The following is a 14,481-nucleotide window of genomic DNA, read 5'->3' as shown; positions in this document are numbered from 1 at the left end:
TTACAGAAGCAAATTTTAACTAGACATGATATAAAATTAATGGAGATTATTATTTCGCCTTCAGGCACAGAGTTGCACTTTCCCGAATTTGATCCGCTACGTACCTCCGATTGATACAAAAAAAACGGGAATCGAAATAGCGAGGAAGAACCAAAAAATCCAGGAATATCATGAATTTGTCAAAGTACACGTAGCAAACAATATATCATAGCATAAGGAATTCGAGGTTAAAAAGGGAGGACCCGAGATGGTCGTTTAGGATTCGCCATTATAATAAAATTTTACGACCTAATAGGCTCTGTCGTTTCTAGGCTCGCGTTATGGATATTTCTGAATTGGAAAAGTGTGAAATTTCCCATGTGAAATAACAAAATCAGTTGAAATCGTTTTGTCGAACAAGGAAGAAACAAGCTCGTCTTTTCGAATCGAATGCGAAATTAGAGCCTTCAACGTGTTGTCGTTCCTAAGCATTGATAAATCCTTAAACATGTCCAATAACGTAAGTCTGTTTCAATCATAGCCGAGCATAACGGCGATTTTAAGCTTAAATTTCAAACGTTCCAAGTCAGATGAAATTCGAGGTAAACTCCTTGCTCCACAGGATGTTAAATCATTTCAAAGAAAAGTTCCGAAATGAAGAGTATGTCTATCCCTCCAAGTACGTTCAGGCCTCGCCAAGCTCTTCGGCATTTTTCTAAATTAATTTTTGTTGCATATTTCAGTGTCTGAATTTTTTATATAAGGTGGATAATGGAAGACTTAATTGGATTTATAAGAATGCGAGGATATACGTCCGCGGGTATTTCATGGAAAGGCAGCTCATGTAACATCAACGTTGGGAAGTTTTTAATTTCAATGGTTTAATAATTAAGGATGCGGCATAAAAAATTTAACGAAGATGCAACAAGTCTGCAAATTATTTCGTGTTAAATTTGGTTGTGCTGAGAAAGGCATAATATCACGTTACAAGCCTGGCAAAACTCCCATTTCCATCCGAGCTACGAGCGAGGGCTCCATTATATCGCATAAAGTAAAAAAACAAAATTTGTGTATACATTTTTGCTTCGTTCTGCTTCGAAATTCCGAAAAAATACCACGAGACTGTGAGGTTAACATGAATATCATCCTAATCGAACTGTTAACTAACATTAATGTTACCGAACAGTTTGAAAGTTCGTTACAGATCACTGAGCAATAAATAATGAGCTTGAGCTATGGCTTACGACTTGTGGCGCACAATTTATCATATTCATTATATTACGTTATCGGTATTTTCTAGTGTAGGAGATTTTAATGATGTACAAAAATCCCAGATCATTCCCCAACCAAATCCTGCCCTTATCCTTATTATATATAGAGGTATAGTTTTTTTGCGTAATTTTCGACTTATAATCATGGAAACCCCTTACTTTCTCAATATTTCGATGTTAGGGAATCACCTGCTGAGTTTCAATTTAGTTCATTAAATTTTGTTTATCTACGTTGATGTACAGCAGCAATTAAAATCTGCTGTAGAAAACCGGCCACCCTGCATAATGGGCCAAGTTACCGATCGATTTATTCTGCCTTGGAAGATAATACGGGATTTCGTCCTCGAGATGCGAGGTGTTCCTAGAAGGATAAGCCAGAGAGAGGGAGAGAGGAATCTTTACTTCTCAGGTCCCTTGACTGATAGCAGTAGAGCTATTTTCTGTCATAATATTGTAAGAGAGAGTAATTCAAGTTTATTCGCAATCAATTTCAGGGGTTTTCTCACAGGAGTTTTGTCAAGAATCGCCACCCTGATAATAACCCCAAAAATAATAATTTTATACACTGTGTACGAAAAATCTAGCAATTCTGAAATATGCCGGCATATGTACAATTTATTAAAAAATACCTCATATGAAAGCTGAAGGAGTTTCAAAATTCCGCCCCTCCCCCACCGGTATTCACGAGTATACAAGGTGTGCAACAAAGGAGCCGTGATTTGAAATAATGCTTTTTCATATGGAATGGTAAACTTTTTACGTCATTCTATGGCGCACCCACGCATTCTGAACAGATTTCGTGTAACATGTCCTATGGTTAACTCTAGTGGTTACTCTGGAATTAAAGAAAACAAGAAAAAACAGGAAATTGTTTTTATGCAAATGAACTTATTTTTGTCGAAGCAAGTGCTCCAAATTTGTCCCCTCAACTGCTTAACAATGAGCTAAAATGTAATAGAATTTCTCGATAACATGATTCAGCATTTCAGCAGTAATGGAACGGAATTTGTCAGTAATTCCTCTTCTTAACTCGTTTAAATATGCCGGTTTTCTGGCACACATCTTACTTTTCAAGTGGCCCAATAAAAATAGTCAAGGGGCGTCAAGTCCGGTGATCTCCGGGCAATTTCGTTTCGCCTCCACGTCTTGTCCACCTGCTAACAAATACGTCATTCCAGTAGGCTCGCACCTGCAGTCCACAACGAGGAAGCGAATCATCCTGCTAGAACCACGTACCCTGGAAACGTGGTTCGTTATGTTGACAATCGCCGCAACTATATGATAATTAGAGATATATCTCTGATTTCAATGAAGAAGGGCCCTACTAATGTCCCTTCGATGACTCCGCCCCAGGCATTAAAGTTCTGAGGATGTTGTGCGTTTCTGGCGTCCAATGGGATTTTTCTGCTACCAAGTAATGACAGTTTTGTCAACTCCATTCAGCTTAAAAGCTGCCTGACCAAGAAAGATGATGCGGTAGAAGTAATCGATATTTAACCCCGATTTACGCATCGTAGCATCGAAAAATTTCATTCTGCGATCAAAATCTTCAACTGGAGGTTCTTGAACCAAAGCGACTTTGTAAGGGTGAAACTGGTTTGTCCTTACCACAGCTCTGATGGAGTTAAAACGGAATTTCACTTTGCGCCGCAGCTTTCCTTAATGACAATTGTAGATCCTCAACAAACTGCATCTACGCGCTTAAAGTATTTTGTCGCTTTTGGTTTACCAGAAGGAATTTTATTATTGCACTTCGAATCTACGAGTGATTCTTAAAATTGTAGATCGCACTGTTGGTTCTCTATTGGAAAAAGTCGCATTAAAGAGCTCTGCAGTTTCAACGAACGGTCTCCATCTATCATCAATATACCAATCAACCAATACATACCTATTATAAGCAAGGTTGTGCGCTTTCTTTCTGAAATGTTCATTTTGTGCATTAACTCCAGCAGGCTGCTTTCTATGTGGATTAGACGAAAAAAGACGAGCGACCATCATACTTATTAATGAGGCTCAGGATGGCCTTCCAATCATCAGATTGGCGGATGTCCAAATTTTGGGCACTTAAGCCAAAAATTGGGTTTCCTCATGCCTGCAATCGTTGCCGGACAGCCAGAGCTGGCTTCAGGACGTGTTACGTGAAATGTGCTCAGAATACGAGGGTCAATCGGAAAGTGTCTTGAAAACTTTGCCATTCCATCAGACAAAGCATAACTTCAATTCACTGCCACTTTGTGATGCACCTTGTACATTTCTGAATACTGCTGATGAATAGGATTTTTTTTTACTCTTTGAATTTTTATAAAAGGTATTTTTTCCGAGATATTTCAAGATTGCCGGACTTTTCATACATAACGGATGCATAAAAAGTGACTGCGAAAGAGATTCTGATAAAATATGATCGAGAAGATTGTCACGTCATGTCTTCAATTCCGAGATTATGGAAGGTTTAGTTCGACTTGCTAACCTATCCTAACTCAACACCAATTTGATCTGAACCTCCTGCTTAAAAATGATTTACATTGAACTTATGATTTTCCAACCGAAGCTTCCAACAACATTGGTAAATTGATTATAAACGTTAAATGGCAAAGCCCTATGTGATTCTCCAATCATTAAATTTGTGGAATTGAATAACATTCGATTATGACGTGCCATTTTCATTTTGTGTTGCAATTAATATGTATGAAATTTGGTTTACGGCTTTTCACAGGGTGTTTTTCGAATTATTTGAAATAATAACTGCTCTCACATCCAGAGCATGAATATTTCAAGTGTGCTAATCCAGGTTATTCGTAAAACTGAAAGCCTATTGATTTATAATATTTTATTCACATGGATAGAGGAGCGCTTTAGAATCCTCAGGCAGTCGATATAACAGTGATTAATTTCGAAATTTGAAATTTCTAATTTTAGCCCATTTTCGTTAATTTTATGAAATTGATTAAAAATAGTTGTTGCGCAGTCTATGTGAAACAATTCAAATTTCTGCCTCGTTTCAGATCTCAACGGACTTTCAGGGAAAGTCGTCTAAAAAGAAAGCCAGAAAAGATTTCCAATCTGAAGCTAGGACAGACTTGAGGAACAAAAAACCTGAAAGTAAAAGGCGTAAGATGAAAGCCAGGAGTTTCCTCTCCAGATGTATGAGCTTAAAGCAAAGTTACATACAACCAATTTACTTGCAGGGGCACATACTGAATAAGTTGAATCCAACTCTCTCTCAAAAGACTTTGAGACAGTAAACGAAATGCAGGGAGTAGCTTATAAAGATGAGTTGTGGTTTTATTAAAGCATACAGTCGGTTGTATATTATCTTTTTCGCAATTGAATTTCGTTGAAAATTGGCAGAAAACCACAAAATTTGTTTACTTCGGGATCTCTCGGCATCTTGAAAACAGACACACAATTTAGGATTATTTCAAGCTTGCCTCGAGAAGGGGCCCTTCGTAACGAAAACTTATTTTTAGACCTTTTTTAGATTATGCTAGAAAGGATGAAAAATTTTAAAACGTGAATTGGACACCTTTTGCTATTGTTGTATTAGTCTCATAGGACTGAAATTTTAATTTGGTTATCGCATTCTCTATGCATAAGCAATGCTGCGCCTTACGATTTCATTTCTTTACAATGATTAAATTTTGATTCGGTATAGGCCCACGTAAGTTAGAAATAGTTTCTGGAATGACTAGAGAGTCAAGACAATATTAAATTCTCATGAATGTGTGAGATGCACTCTCAGTGGTGTAACTTTAGCCACTAGCTTTTTATTTCAAATCGACAGGAACCCATTATACCACACTCACTTTCATATGAAATGCACCACTCAACAACAAAAAAAAAAAATAATAATAATATTAATAATAATAATAATAATAATAATAATAATAATAATAATAATAATAATAATAATAATATAATAATAATAATAATAATAATAATAATAATTAAGTCTTGTAATTTTGGTAAAGTGATGCTTCGTGACCGAGCATCAAATGATCAGAGTTTCACTAAAGAAAAAAAAAACAAAATTTATTAATTAAAAAGTTAATAATGTTCTCTTCGCGGCATGCTTTGCAACAAGTGATCAATATCCTCCTGAGGTGCTTCATTCCATGCTACCTCAAGGCGATGTCGTAGATCGTCCAAATTGTTTAGAAGCCTCGGTAAATTTCGATTGATCATGCCCCGAAGATGTTCGATAGGTGATAGGTCCGGCGACCGTGCAGGCCAAGGCAACATGCGATGCGCTGAGAGGATGTTGCTGAATCCCCTCTTCAGACCACGAAGATCATATTCTCGCAATAGTGGTGTGGTTCCGATTCATTCTTCGGGCAATTTCGTGAACAGATAGTTCACCCTTCTTCATGCCGATAATTCGCTCTCTATCAAAATCCGAGAGGTGGGAGGAATTTCGACGCTGTCGCGCTGGGGGCATCTTAAGACGTCCTGTCGGGAGTTTAACAACAAAGTAACTGATATTTCCATGTAGATATTATTTTATTTATTTATTATTATTATTATTATTATTATTAAAAAATGGATAAAAAATCTAGAAGATCTCTGATTAAAAAAAAAACTGTTACCGTTCTTTCTTTTGTACTGGAACTCTGATCGTTTGATACTCTATAATGAAGCAATACTTTACCAAAATTAGAAGACTTAATTATTACTATTATTATTACTGGGTGGTGCATTTCATATGAAAGTGAGTGCATATCAAAAAAGAGATGGTACAGCGCATTCAGAATTAAAATCGGACCTGCAGTTTCCTTCAAAAATAAAATTATTAGGTACAAAATAAAGTAATTCACTATTATATGAAACAAATTTGAGATTCGTGTAATAAATGCTCAATTTGGACTCCAGCAACAATTTGACAATGGCTCAGTCGTTCGTCGAACTCTTTAATGCAATTATCCAGCGTTGCTTCTGTTTCTATTCTAATTTTATTTGAATTCAAAAACGTAAATCATCTAAATTTTATGGTTCACTTTTGCAGACGAAACCGTTGTAGTGTCGCCACAAAATAAAATCAATGGACCTAAGATCTGGAGATCGTGACGTCCACTCTATAGTGCCACTTCCACCGAACCACCCCCTAGGGAAAATTTCATCACAATACTTTCTCACAGCCACGACGTAATGTACTGGCGCACCATCTTGTTGGAACCAAATACTACTGGTTACTTGTCCGCCATCTTTTGCAGCAAAAATAGCGGCAATTAATGAAATTATTTCGCTTTGCAAAATATGTGCAAGTATGATGCGTTGTTTAAATTTCCTTCAATGGAAAATGGATCGATGAACTGGTGGCCGATTGTACCCACTCATAGATCTAGTTTTTGAGGTTATTGCATATGCACTATGTAGTAAGAGTTGTCCGTAGAGCAGTAGCGACAATTATGTCTACGAACAGCAAAACGTTGCTTTTTCCGAAAATAAAATTTTAGAAAAAAATCTATTGTCCTGATTGCCTTCTTCTTCTGCATCGATTCACAAAATTCCATCCTGCGATCAAAATCTTCAGGCGTCAACTGTCGAATAAGGGATATTCAGTATGGATGATGAGTTTTTCGTTTTTAAAATGATCTACTGTTTTTTGCAGATTCATCGACAACTTTGCTGGGAGACTGTACAGGGTGTTCATCGATAGATAAAAGAATGTTTACTGCTTTATCGTCACCAGTTGCTGGTCGAGGTCGACGTGATGTATCTGATTAAATCTGAGACACGCTTCTTCGTCACTTCTTTTCCGATCTCCCTGGCCCGAAACGATTGAAGTTCTAATTCTTTGCTTCTCAAGCAAACAACCTATATATTTTTTTAATATTCTAATTGAGGTAGATGCCTAACAGCTGAAATCTACTACTAACGAATTCTACGAAAACCAACATATTTTGCATCTAAAAAATTGTTTACATTGAAGACGATTTTGATTTTCTACGTCTTATGGCTATTTCTTCTTCTTCTTCCTCCTTTCGAAGTACAATAACGATGGATTGTCGGTCTGAGGAACAAAGATTAAAACTTTTAACATTTTTAGGATGCGGATTTTGTCTCATTTCTCCAGATGAAACTGTAGATCCAATTTTAGTACTGAGTATACCGTTTACGTCCCTTAGTGAATAGCCTTTCCTATGATATACTACAACTTTTTATTTGAAAATGAAAACTTAGTAGGGGTAGTTGGATGGGGGTGAGTAATTTCACTATCGAAATCAATGCATTAAATGTCTTTTTTAGAGTAATATTACGTGTATCTTTAATATTGAGCGTTTAAAAGTGATGAACGTGTTGCAATACTTTTTACATGTTCTGTATATTATACAGCAGGGATGAGAGTTGCGAACTCTGTAGAAATTCCTGTTCGGGGGATGAAGGAAAAGAGAGAGTGTATTTAATTGGTAGTTCAAGCTGCCAGTTTTCAAGTAGATATTTAATTAAGTAGATTAAGTATTTCGGTACTAGGAATTCATGTAATTTGTGTAGCAGACCTCTGTATTGTTTACATGTTACTCGTCAAGAGAAAATGTGGGGGTACAGTCGAGGGTTTAGAGGTAAAGCTATATTGATAGCTTCATATATGCTTAGCGCTCAGCTATTGAAATCTGTTTTTATAATGTGTTCAAAAATTCTATTTTCTCATCGGGGTAACGTAATATGTCTGTAGTTCTGCGTGTGTTTATTATCTAGTCCATTTTCCGGGATAGGTATTATTACGCCGGTTTTCCAGATATCTGGGATTATTTCAGCTACAATACAGTTGTTAAGTTTATGGGTTTTTGAAGTTAGATTTTTGACAACGCTTTTCATTTTGGTTTCTCTCGGTGCTATGTTTTTGGCATGTGCAAGTGCTCCGACATATTCTGTCCCTGTAATTAGCTCGCACGTGTGGTCTGACGAATTCTGAAAATATTTATTCCACCAGTTGTACACTAGATTCCAATTATATTTGTCAAATTTCGGATTTGCGGACGTGCCGAAAGCAGTTTAAAAGTATCTGACGAACGCAGTTGCCTCGTCTTCGTTACATAAATTCTATTTTGCGGCATTTTATTTTATCTTCGTGGGTTTCAGACTTTGTTTATTTAAAATAGTCGATGTTTAACTATTTAAAATATTTTGACGCATTTCCACCAAAGTCCGTTTAATGCAATTCGAGGCTAAATAACATTTTAAGACGTACATTTAGTAAGGGGGCGGTGTTTACGTGTTAAATAGAATTTCTTTCTTAGCAAAAATCTATGCAATGAACTCACTTATGTATTTCCATGAAAGGTTAGCGCATTTGTTCGAAAAAAATAAATCAAAAGAAATAATCGAAATGTTCATAATTATTGCTTTTTGCCTCGCAGGAACGCTGGAAGCCGCTTTTCGCGTTCATTAAAAATATATCATTTATTTAACAAAACTAACAGATTTGCCATTACTTTATGCTTTTCCTTAACTATGGAAAAACCTAGTTGAACAAACGTCCGGATTTTTTGTAGAAATAAGTCAAAACTTCCATGAAGTCGGTTATCGCCAAAAAAATCACTCATTCCACTTGGAAGTTCAGCATCACCCCCATCCCTTACGAAACTGTGAGTCGCAAAATTTCAATCGTTGACAGTGAAAATGCGCGCCGCTGCGCATATTAATTTCGTCAAATTTACCTTTCGAGCGCTTCAAAAAGTTCACCCTGTAGAATCATAAACGAATGGGAAATTCTAGTTTCAAGTGTTGCCACTACGGTAGAGGAGCTTTTTGATTATTTCTAGCCCTTTTCTCCATGTATTCCTTTAGCTTAATCCAATTCGCACATAAAATGAAATGTTACATTTGAGGAGAGTAGTTAATTCCAAGCTACGGTCGTTACATTCAACTGTCGCAATTAGATTCCTAATATACTTCACTTCGATTACAAACAAGGCCCAATAATTACATTTGAGGGATTATTAGTACGGAATAATTTATTGGTGGTGTTGCAGCCAAACGTCAATTTAAATTTTAACGTTTTTATCACTTTTACCTAATTTTACGAAAAAAAAGGGTTAATATGACATATAAAAACCGAATAAAGTACCGGATAAAAAAAAATATATATATATTGTCGTTACACGATCGAAAATACGTTTTGGCTGTTCACGCAGCAAAACAGCATTTTTCAATTTTGAAACGTTAAAAACTATAAGATGTCGCATTAGTCCGTGAATCGAAAATTTTTTCCAGGATTTTACCGATATACAGTGGTGGCCATAAGTATGGAATATTTTTTGAAACTTTATTTAGCTAAAGGGCCTGTACTTTTTTCCTCCATTTTGGCATATTTAAATTGGGATAGGTCAATTCTACATTTTAAACCGTACAGCATTTCTAGAATGTTGCTATCAATAATTTCACCGATAAACAAATTTTTTTAGATGGACAAAAGCATGGAATATCGTAGATTTAAATTTATTTTGCATTTGGTGTTCAGTATTGAGCGTTACAGTTCGATAAAATTTGAAGCCGAAATGGTTAAAAAAATATATCTTTCGGAAGATCTTCGATCACGTGGAGATGTCAAATGACGGAGCCGATCAGAAGGACGTCGCAAAGACACTTAATGTGAGTCAGTAGTGTGTATCGAAAATTTTGAGGAAGTTTAGGGTGTTCAACGCCGTAAAAACCACCCGAAAACAGGACGTCCCAGGAAAACAACAGCTCATGCAGACCAATGTATTAAAATTATATCCTCCAAAGATCCCGAAAAATCATCGCGCTTAATAAAGGAAGAAATTACAACTAACAGTGGCATTGAAATTAGTGATCATACTGTGAGGCGTCGTCTATGTGATACTGGATGGTTTGGACGATGGACAGTGAAGAAACCATTAATTTCCAAAAAAAACCGGAAGGTCAGAACTAAGTTTGCACGCTCACATCTGCTTTGGACACCCGAAACATGGAATACCGTCCTTTCCAGTGACGAAACCAAAATCAAACTGTTTGATTCGGATGGAAAAACTTACGTTCGGCGACCAATAGGGAAGAGATTTGATCCCAAGTACCAAAAGCCCACTGTTAAACATGGCGGTCAGAGATCAATGGTGTGGGGATCTTTTTCGAGATCTGGAGTTGGCCTATTAGTCAAAATCGATGGAATAATGGATCGGTTTTTGTGCAAAAATATCCTAGATCAGCATATGCTTCCATTTGCCGAGGAAGAAATGCCACTGGTATGGCGGTTCCAACAGGAGAATGATCGTAAACATTCTTCGCGGTCGATTAAACGAAAATGGTTTATTGAAAAGCAGATAGGTGTTATAGAATGGCCTTCACAATCTCCTGATTTAAATCCCATTGAATATCTGTGGAACCATTTTAAGCGAAAAATTAGACAAAGACACGTGTCAAATACTGAAAAATTGTGGAGGATCGTGCAGGAAGAATGGAAAAACATTTCTTCCTCAACGTGCCAGAATCTAATTGATTCAATGCAGCGTCGATGTCAGGCTGTCCTAGACGCTAAGGGGTATGCCACAAAATATTGATTTTACTTAAGATGGCAGGCTCCATACCATGATATAAAAAATGTTCCATTCTTTTGTCCGAGTGTAATTTTTCATTTTCGTTTTTCTAAAAAGTTTTTCAGTGAGAAATCTCAATTTTATGTTATAATTATGGGAAATTAAATAAAGTCCTTCAAGCATTTGTGTAATTTTTGTTTAATACTTTTTAATAAATACTTTATCAAATTAAAATAATATTCCACACTTACGGCCATGCATGAAGACATGTTGGTCAACCCTCAGAATGCTATTTACATTGAGCACGAAGGTAACCATTTGGTCGGAAGTCGAAATAACACCGTGGAAACATCACCTGGTGTACAGAACGTCGCAATTGAATTTTTTATTCCGTGTCTGCTGTAGTTTTCCACGCGATGGAAAACCTAAAAAAGACGAACCCACGAGAATTAAGTACTGGATAGGTTGCCGATCTTCCTCGCGGCAATGCGGGGGTTCTCGTTCCTCATTTCAAAAAAGACTAAATGGCAAAGTAATCTGGACGAATGGACAATATCGAAAAATTGAGAAACACAATGAGAGATACCATGTTTTGAACGTTTTACCGCGAACTGCCTACGGCTGCAAATAATTGGATGAGCCGTGTGACGTAAAGCCCTACCCTCTTTGCGGGTATCGTTCGCTAGCCTCGTCACTTTTGACCTATTAATTTATGTGGAAACTAAAAGAGCTTTCAACGTTTTAACGCGAAGTACGTGATTTCGTGAGTTCCGAACTTCAGAGCTTCCACAACAAGAGTGGACCAGCCTCTGCTAAAATTACATGGGAAAAAATTCAAATTTTACGTGAATCAAGGTTAAAAAAAAACTAGTTTGAGGGTTTGAGTGAAGATTAAAAAAAAAACATTTTTTTAATCATTTCGCATTTTAAGTTGAATTTGTATCAAAAATAGCAGACACGGGGTCTGAATCAGGTTCAAGCCGCTCTTCAGCGGTATCAGGCACTAGCGAATAAAATTGTCGTAAACTTTTACAATAGATTCCGTTCCGCGACAAAAGTGCAAAGAACAAAAAAACTCAAATTATAGTTTTTATAAGAAGCCTCTTTTATGGGGCTATAAATTTTTATCGCTGCACGTGTTCGAGAAACAGTGTTCGGTTTTATTCTCACCACCGTCGTAACAAATATTCCGTTCATCTTGTTAACTTCGAAAATGCATTATTTTTATTGTTTGTCTTAAATAACACAAATCAAAATGTCTTATCTGCCGCTGTCCGTAAGCAGAAGCGGGCGTTTTTGCAGTTTTCGAGATCCTCACGGATCACCGGATAAGAGGGAAACTCTGCCGTGAGGCGCGACTTAACATTTGAATTAATGTTTAAGATAATTGTTGATAATCAAATTTATACATACACTGCGGCGAAAACTGTCGAACAACTCGCTAATTACCGAGACTTGTTAATGCAGCTATAGCATCATTGATTCTGATAAAGTTAGTGTATCTAACGAATCTCTAGTAGTTATACGACGTCAATTCAGTTGGATGAGCAAACCTCAATTACCAATGAAACTCTAGTTTGCAGAATACATGTAGGTACAATGATTCAAGCGCTAATTTTCTTGTTTTAGGAACTTTAGGGTGCGAATTTGTCTATGTTATAAACTCACCTGTTGAAGTGTTTCCGAAAGGCTCCGCTGACAAAATATAAAGCCACTGGGTTGGCACATGAGTTTAAGTAGCACAGGCAAAATCCGACAATCCGTAGGTAGTGCCAAAAGGGGGTGTAGTGTTCATTTGCATTTTCGTCGAAGTAGAAGAAGATCATGAAAGCGTGGAGAGGTAAGAAGCACACCGCGAATACAGCCACGAAAGTCAGCACTGTGATTGCCACCTTTTTCCTCGCCTTTATCTGAAACAAGTAGAAGAAATTATATTACATGGTCGCTATGTATTATAGCGATTTTTATAGCTGCCCATAAATAATACTGGGCTGTTCGATAATTAACGTCGTATTTTTTATGTTTTTTCAAAGCGAAAATACTTATATTAATAATAAACATTAATCAATGATGTAGTGGCCATCTTGGCGGACGACCTTTCGCCATCTTTCGGTAAGTTGGAAAATTCCGCGTTCGAAAAAGCCCCGATTTTTAGAAGTAAAAAATTGATTTCACTCATTTTTCACGGCTTGATCAGAATCGAAATTTTTACCATTCAAATGACTTTGAAGAGAACGAAACAAATAATAATCTGATGGCACCAAGTCTGGGCTATATGGTGGATGAGGTATCAGTTCCAATAATTTTTGACGCGTTATTAAAGACGTATGGGGTCTAGCGTTATCATGATGGAACAGTACCCCTTTGCGATTGGCGAGTTCAGAATCAGGAGTTCAATTTCGACAGCTGACGACAGTAAACATTCGAATCAGCAGTTTGGTTTCTCGGAAGCAGTTCAAAATGAAGAATACCCTTGCAGTCCCACCACACAGATAGCAAAATCTTCTTTTGATGAATATCGGCTTCGGACGTCGATTGCGCAGTTTTATCTTGTTTGGTCCATCATCATTTTCGGACTACGTCATCGTATACTACAATCATCACCCGGCATGACTCTTCTTAGAAGTGGGTCGTTTTGGTTACGATTCTGCAAAAAATCGCATACTTTAATGCGTTGGATGAGGTGAATTTCCTTCAATTCGTGAGGAACCCAAATGTCCAATTTGCTAACGTACTCAAGCTTTTTTAAATGTAGAGAAACGGTTGAATTCGATATGTTCAACTTTTCTGCCATCTCTCGAGTTGTCATACGCCGATTAGCTTCGATTAAGGCCTTAATTTTATCGTCATCAACGGCGATTGGGCGTCCAGCGTGTGGTGCATCTTGGACATTAAAATTTCCGGAACGGAAGCGAGAAAACCAACGCTGGCGCTGGCGCTGGCGTTCGGTAAGGCAGTTCTCACTATGAACTTCACACAATTTCTTCTGAGCTTGTACTGCATTTTTATCCTTTCGAAAGTAAAATAATAAAATGTGTCGATAATGCTCACTTTGATTGTCCATCTTCAACTTAAATTTTAAACAACTTCTTGTTTACTAATCACGTCCAATTTTCGATCGAAAAAAGTCTAAAACATAACCTCTAAAATGGCATATAATAATATAAGCGACGATTACTGGATATGTATAAATTAAGCCATTTATGAGAATAAAACGACATTAATTATCGAACAACCCAATATAATATAATCAGGTAAGACCTAGTGAACGTGACAGCCAAGGTATGTTTCCATTGCGACCATACCTGGAAGAAGAGGCGTTTTGAGGTCGATGAAAAATCCAAAAAGACACATAGGGCTTTGCGTGGAAATGGAGGGTGATCCCTTCAAGAATCTCTCACAATTTTCTTTATTTACTCGTGTGTTACTATTTACAACGCTTCTTCTGCAAATCCAGAATTTTTAGTACTTGCATCAAAGTACAAGACTGAACCTTGACATTTACCTAAATCATGTCAATCAAAAGTAAAGGCAGAACACGAAAGTGTGAAAATTTAGATGGCGCCTACAAGAGAAACCAAAGTTGATGATGGTTTTGAAAAATCGAAACGTCGAATTTCAAATATAACATTGCCACGTTGGAAGTAGATGTAGAAGCTGCAATGAAGGAATGTCAGTAATTTTGAAGTACTTTGTCAAATAATATAGAGAAAGACTAAGTCTATTTGCTAAAATATAAG

The 14,481-nt window shown here is 36.9% G+C and overlaps 1 protein-coding gene across 2 annotated transcripts in view; it reads right to left on the bottom strand.

Annotated features, from left to right (window-relative positions):
• CCHa1-R (CCHamide-1 receptor) overlaps nucleotides 1-14,481 on the bottom strand; it is a 97,430-nt gene that overhangs the window by 9,845 nt on the left and 73,104 nt on the right. For both annotated transcript variants that reach the window (XM_066296996.1, XM_066296995.1), the window contains exon 5: nucleotides 12,410-12,651. In XM_066296996.1, coding sequence (XP_066153093.1) covers nucleotides 12,410-12,651 — 242 coding nt within the window. The remainder of the gene's footprint in view (nucleotides 1-12,409; nucleotides 12,652-14,481) is intronic.

The sequence above is a fragment of the Euwallacea fornicatus genome, chromosome 27, assembly GCF_040115645.1.
Source record: "Euwallacea fornicatus isolate EFF26 chromosome 27, ASM4011564v1, whole genome shotgun sequence".
Taxonomy (NCBI): Eukaryota; Metazoa; Arthropoda; class Insecta; order Coleoptera; family Curculionidae; genus Euwallacea; species Euwallacea fornicatus.
Note: the sequence above shows the minus strand (reverse complement) of the source record. Positions and strands in the feature narration are given on the sequence as shown.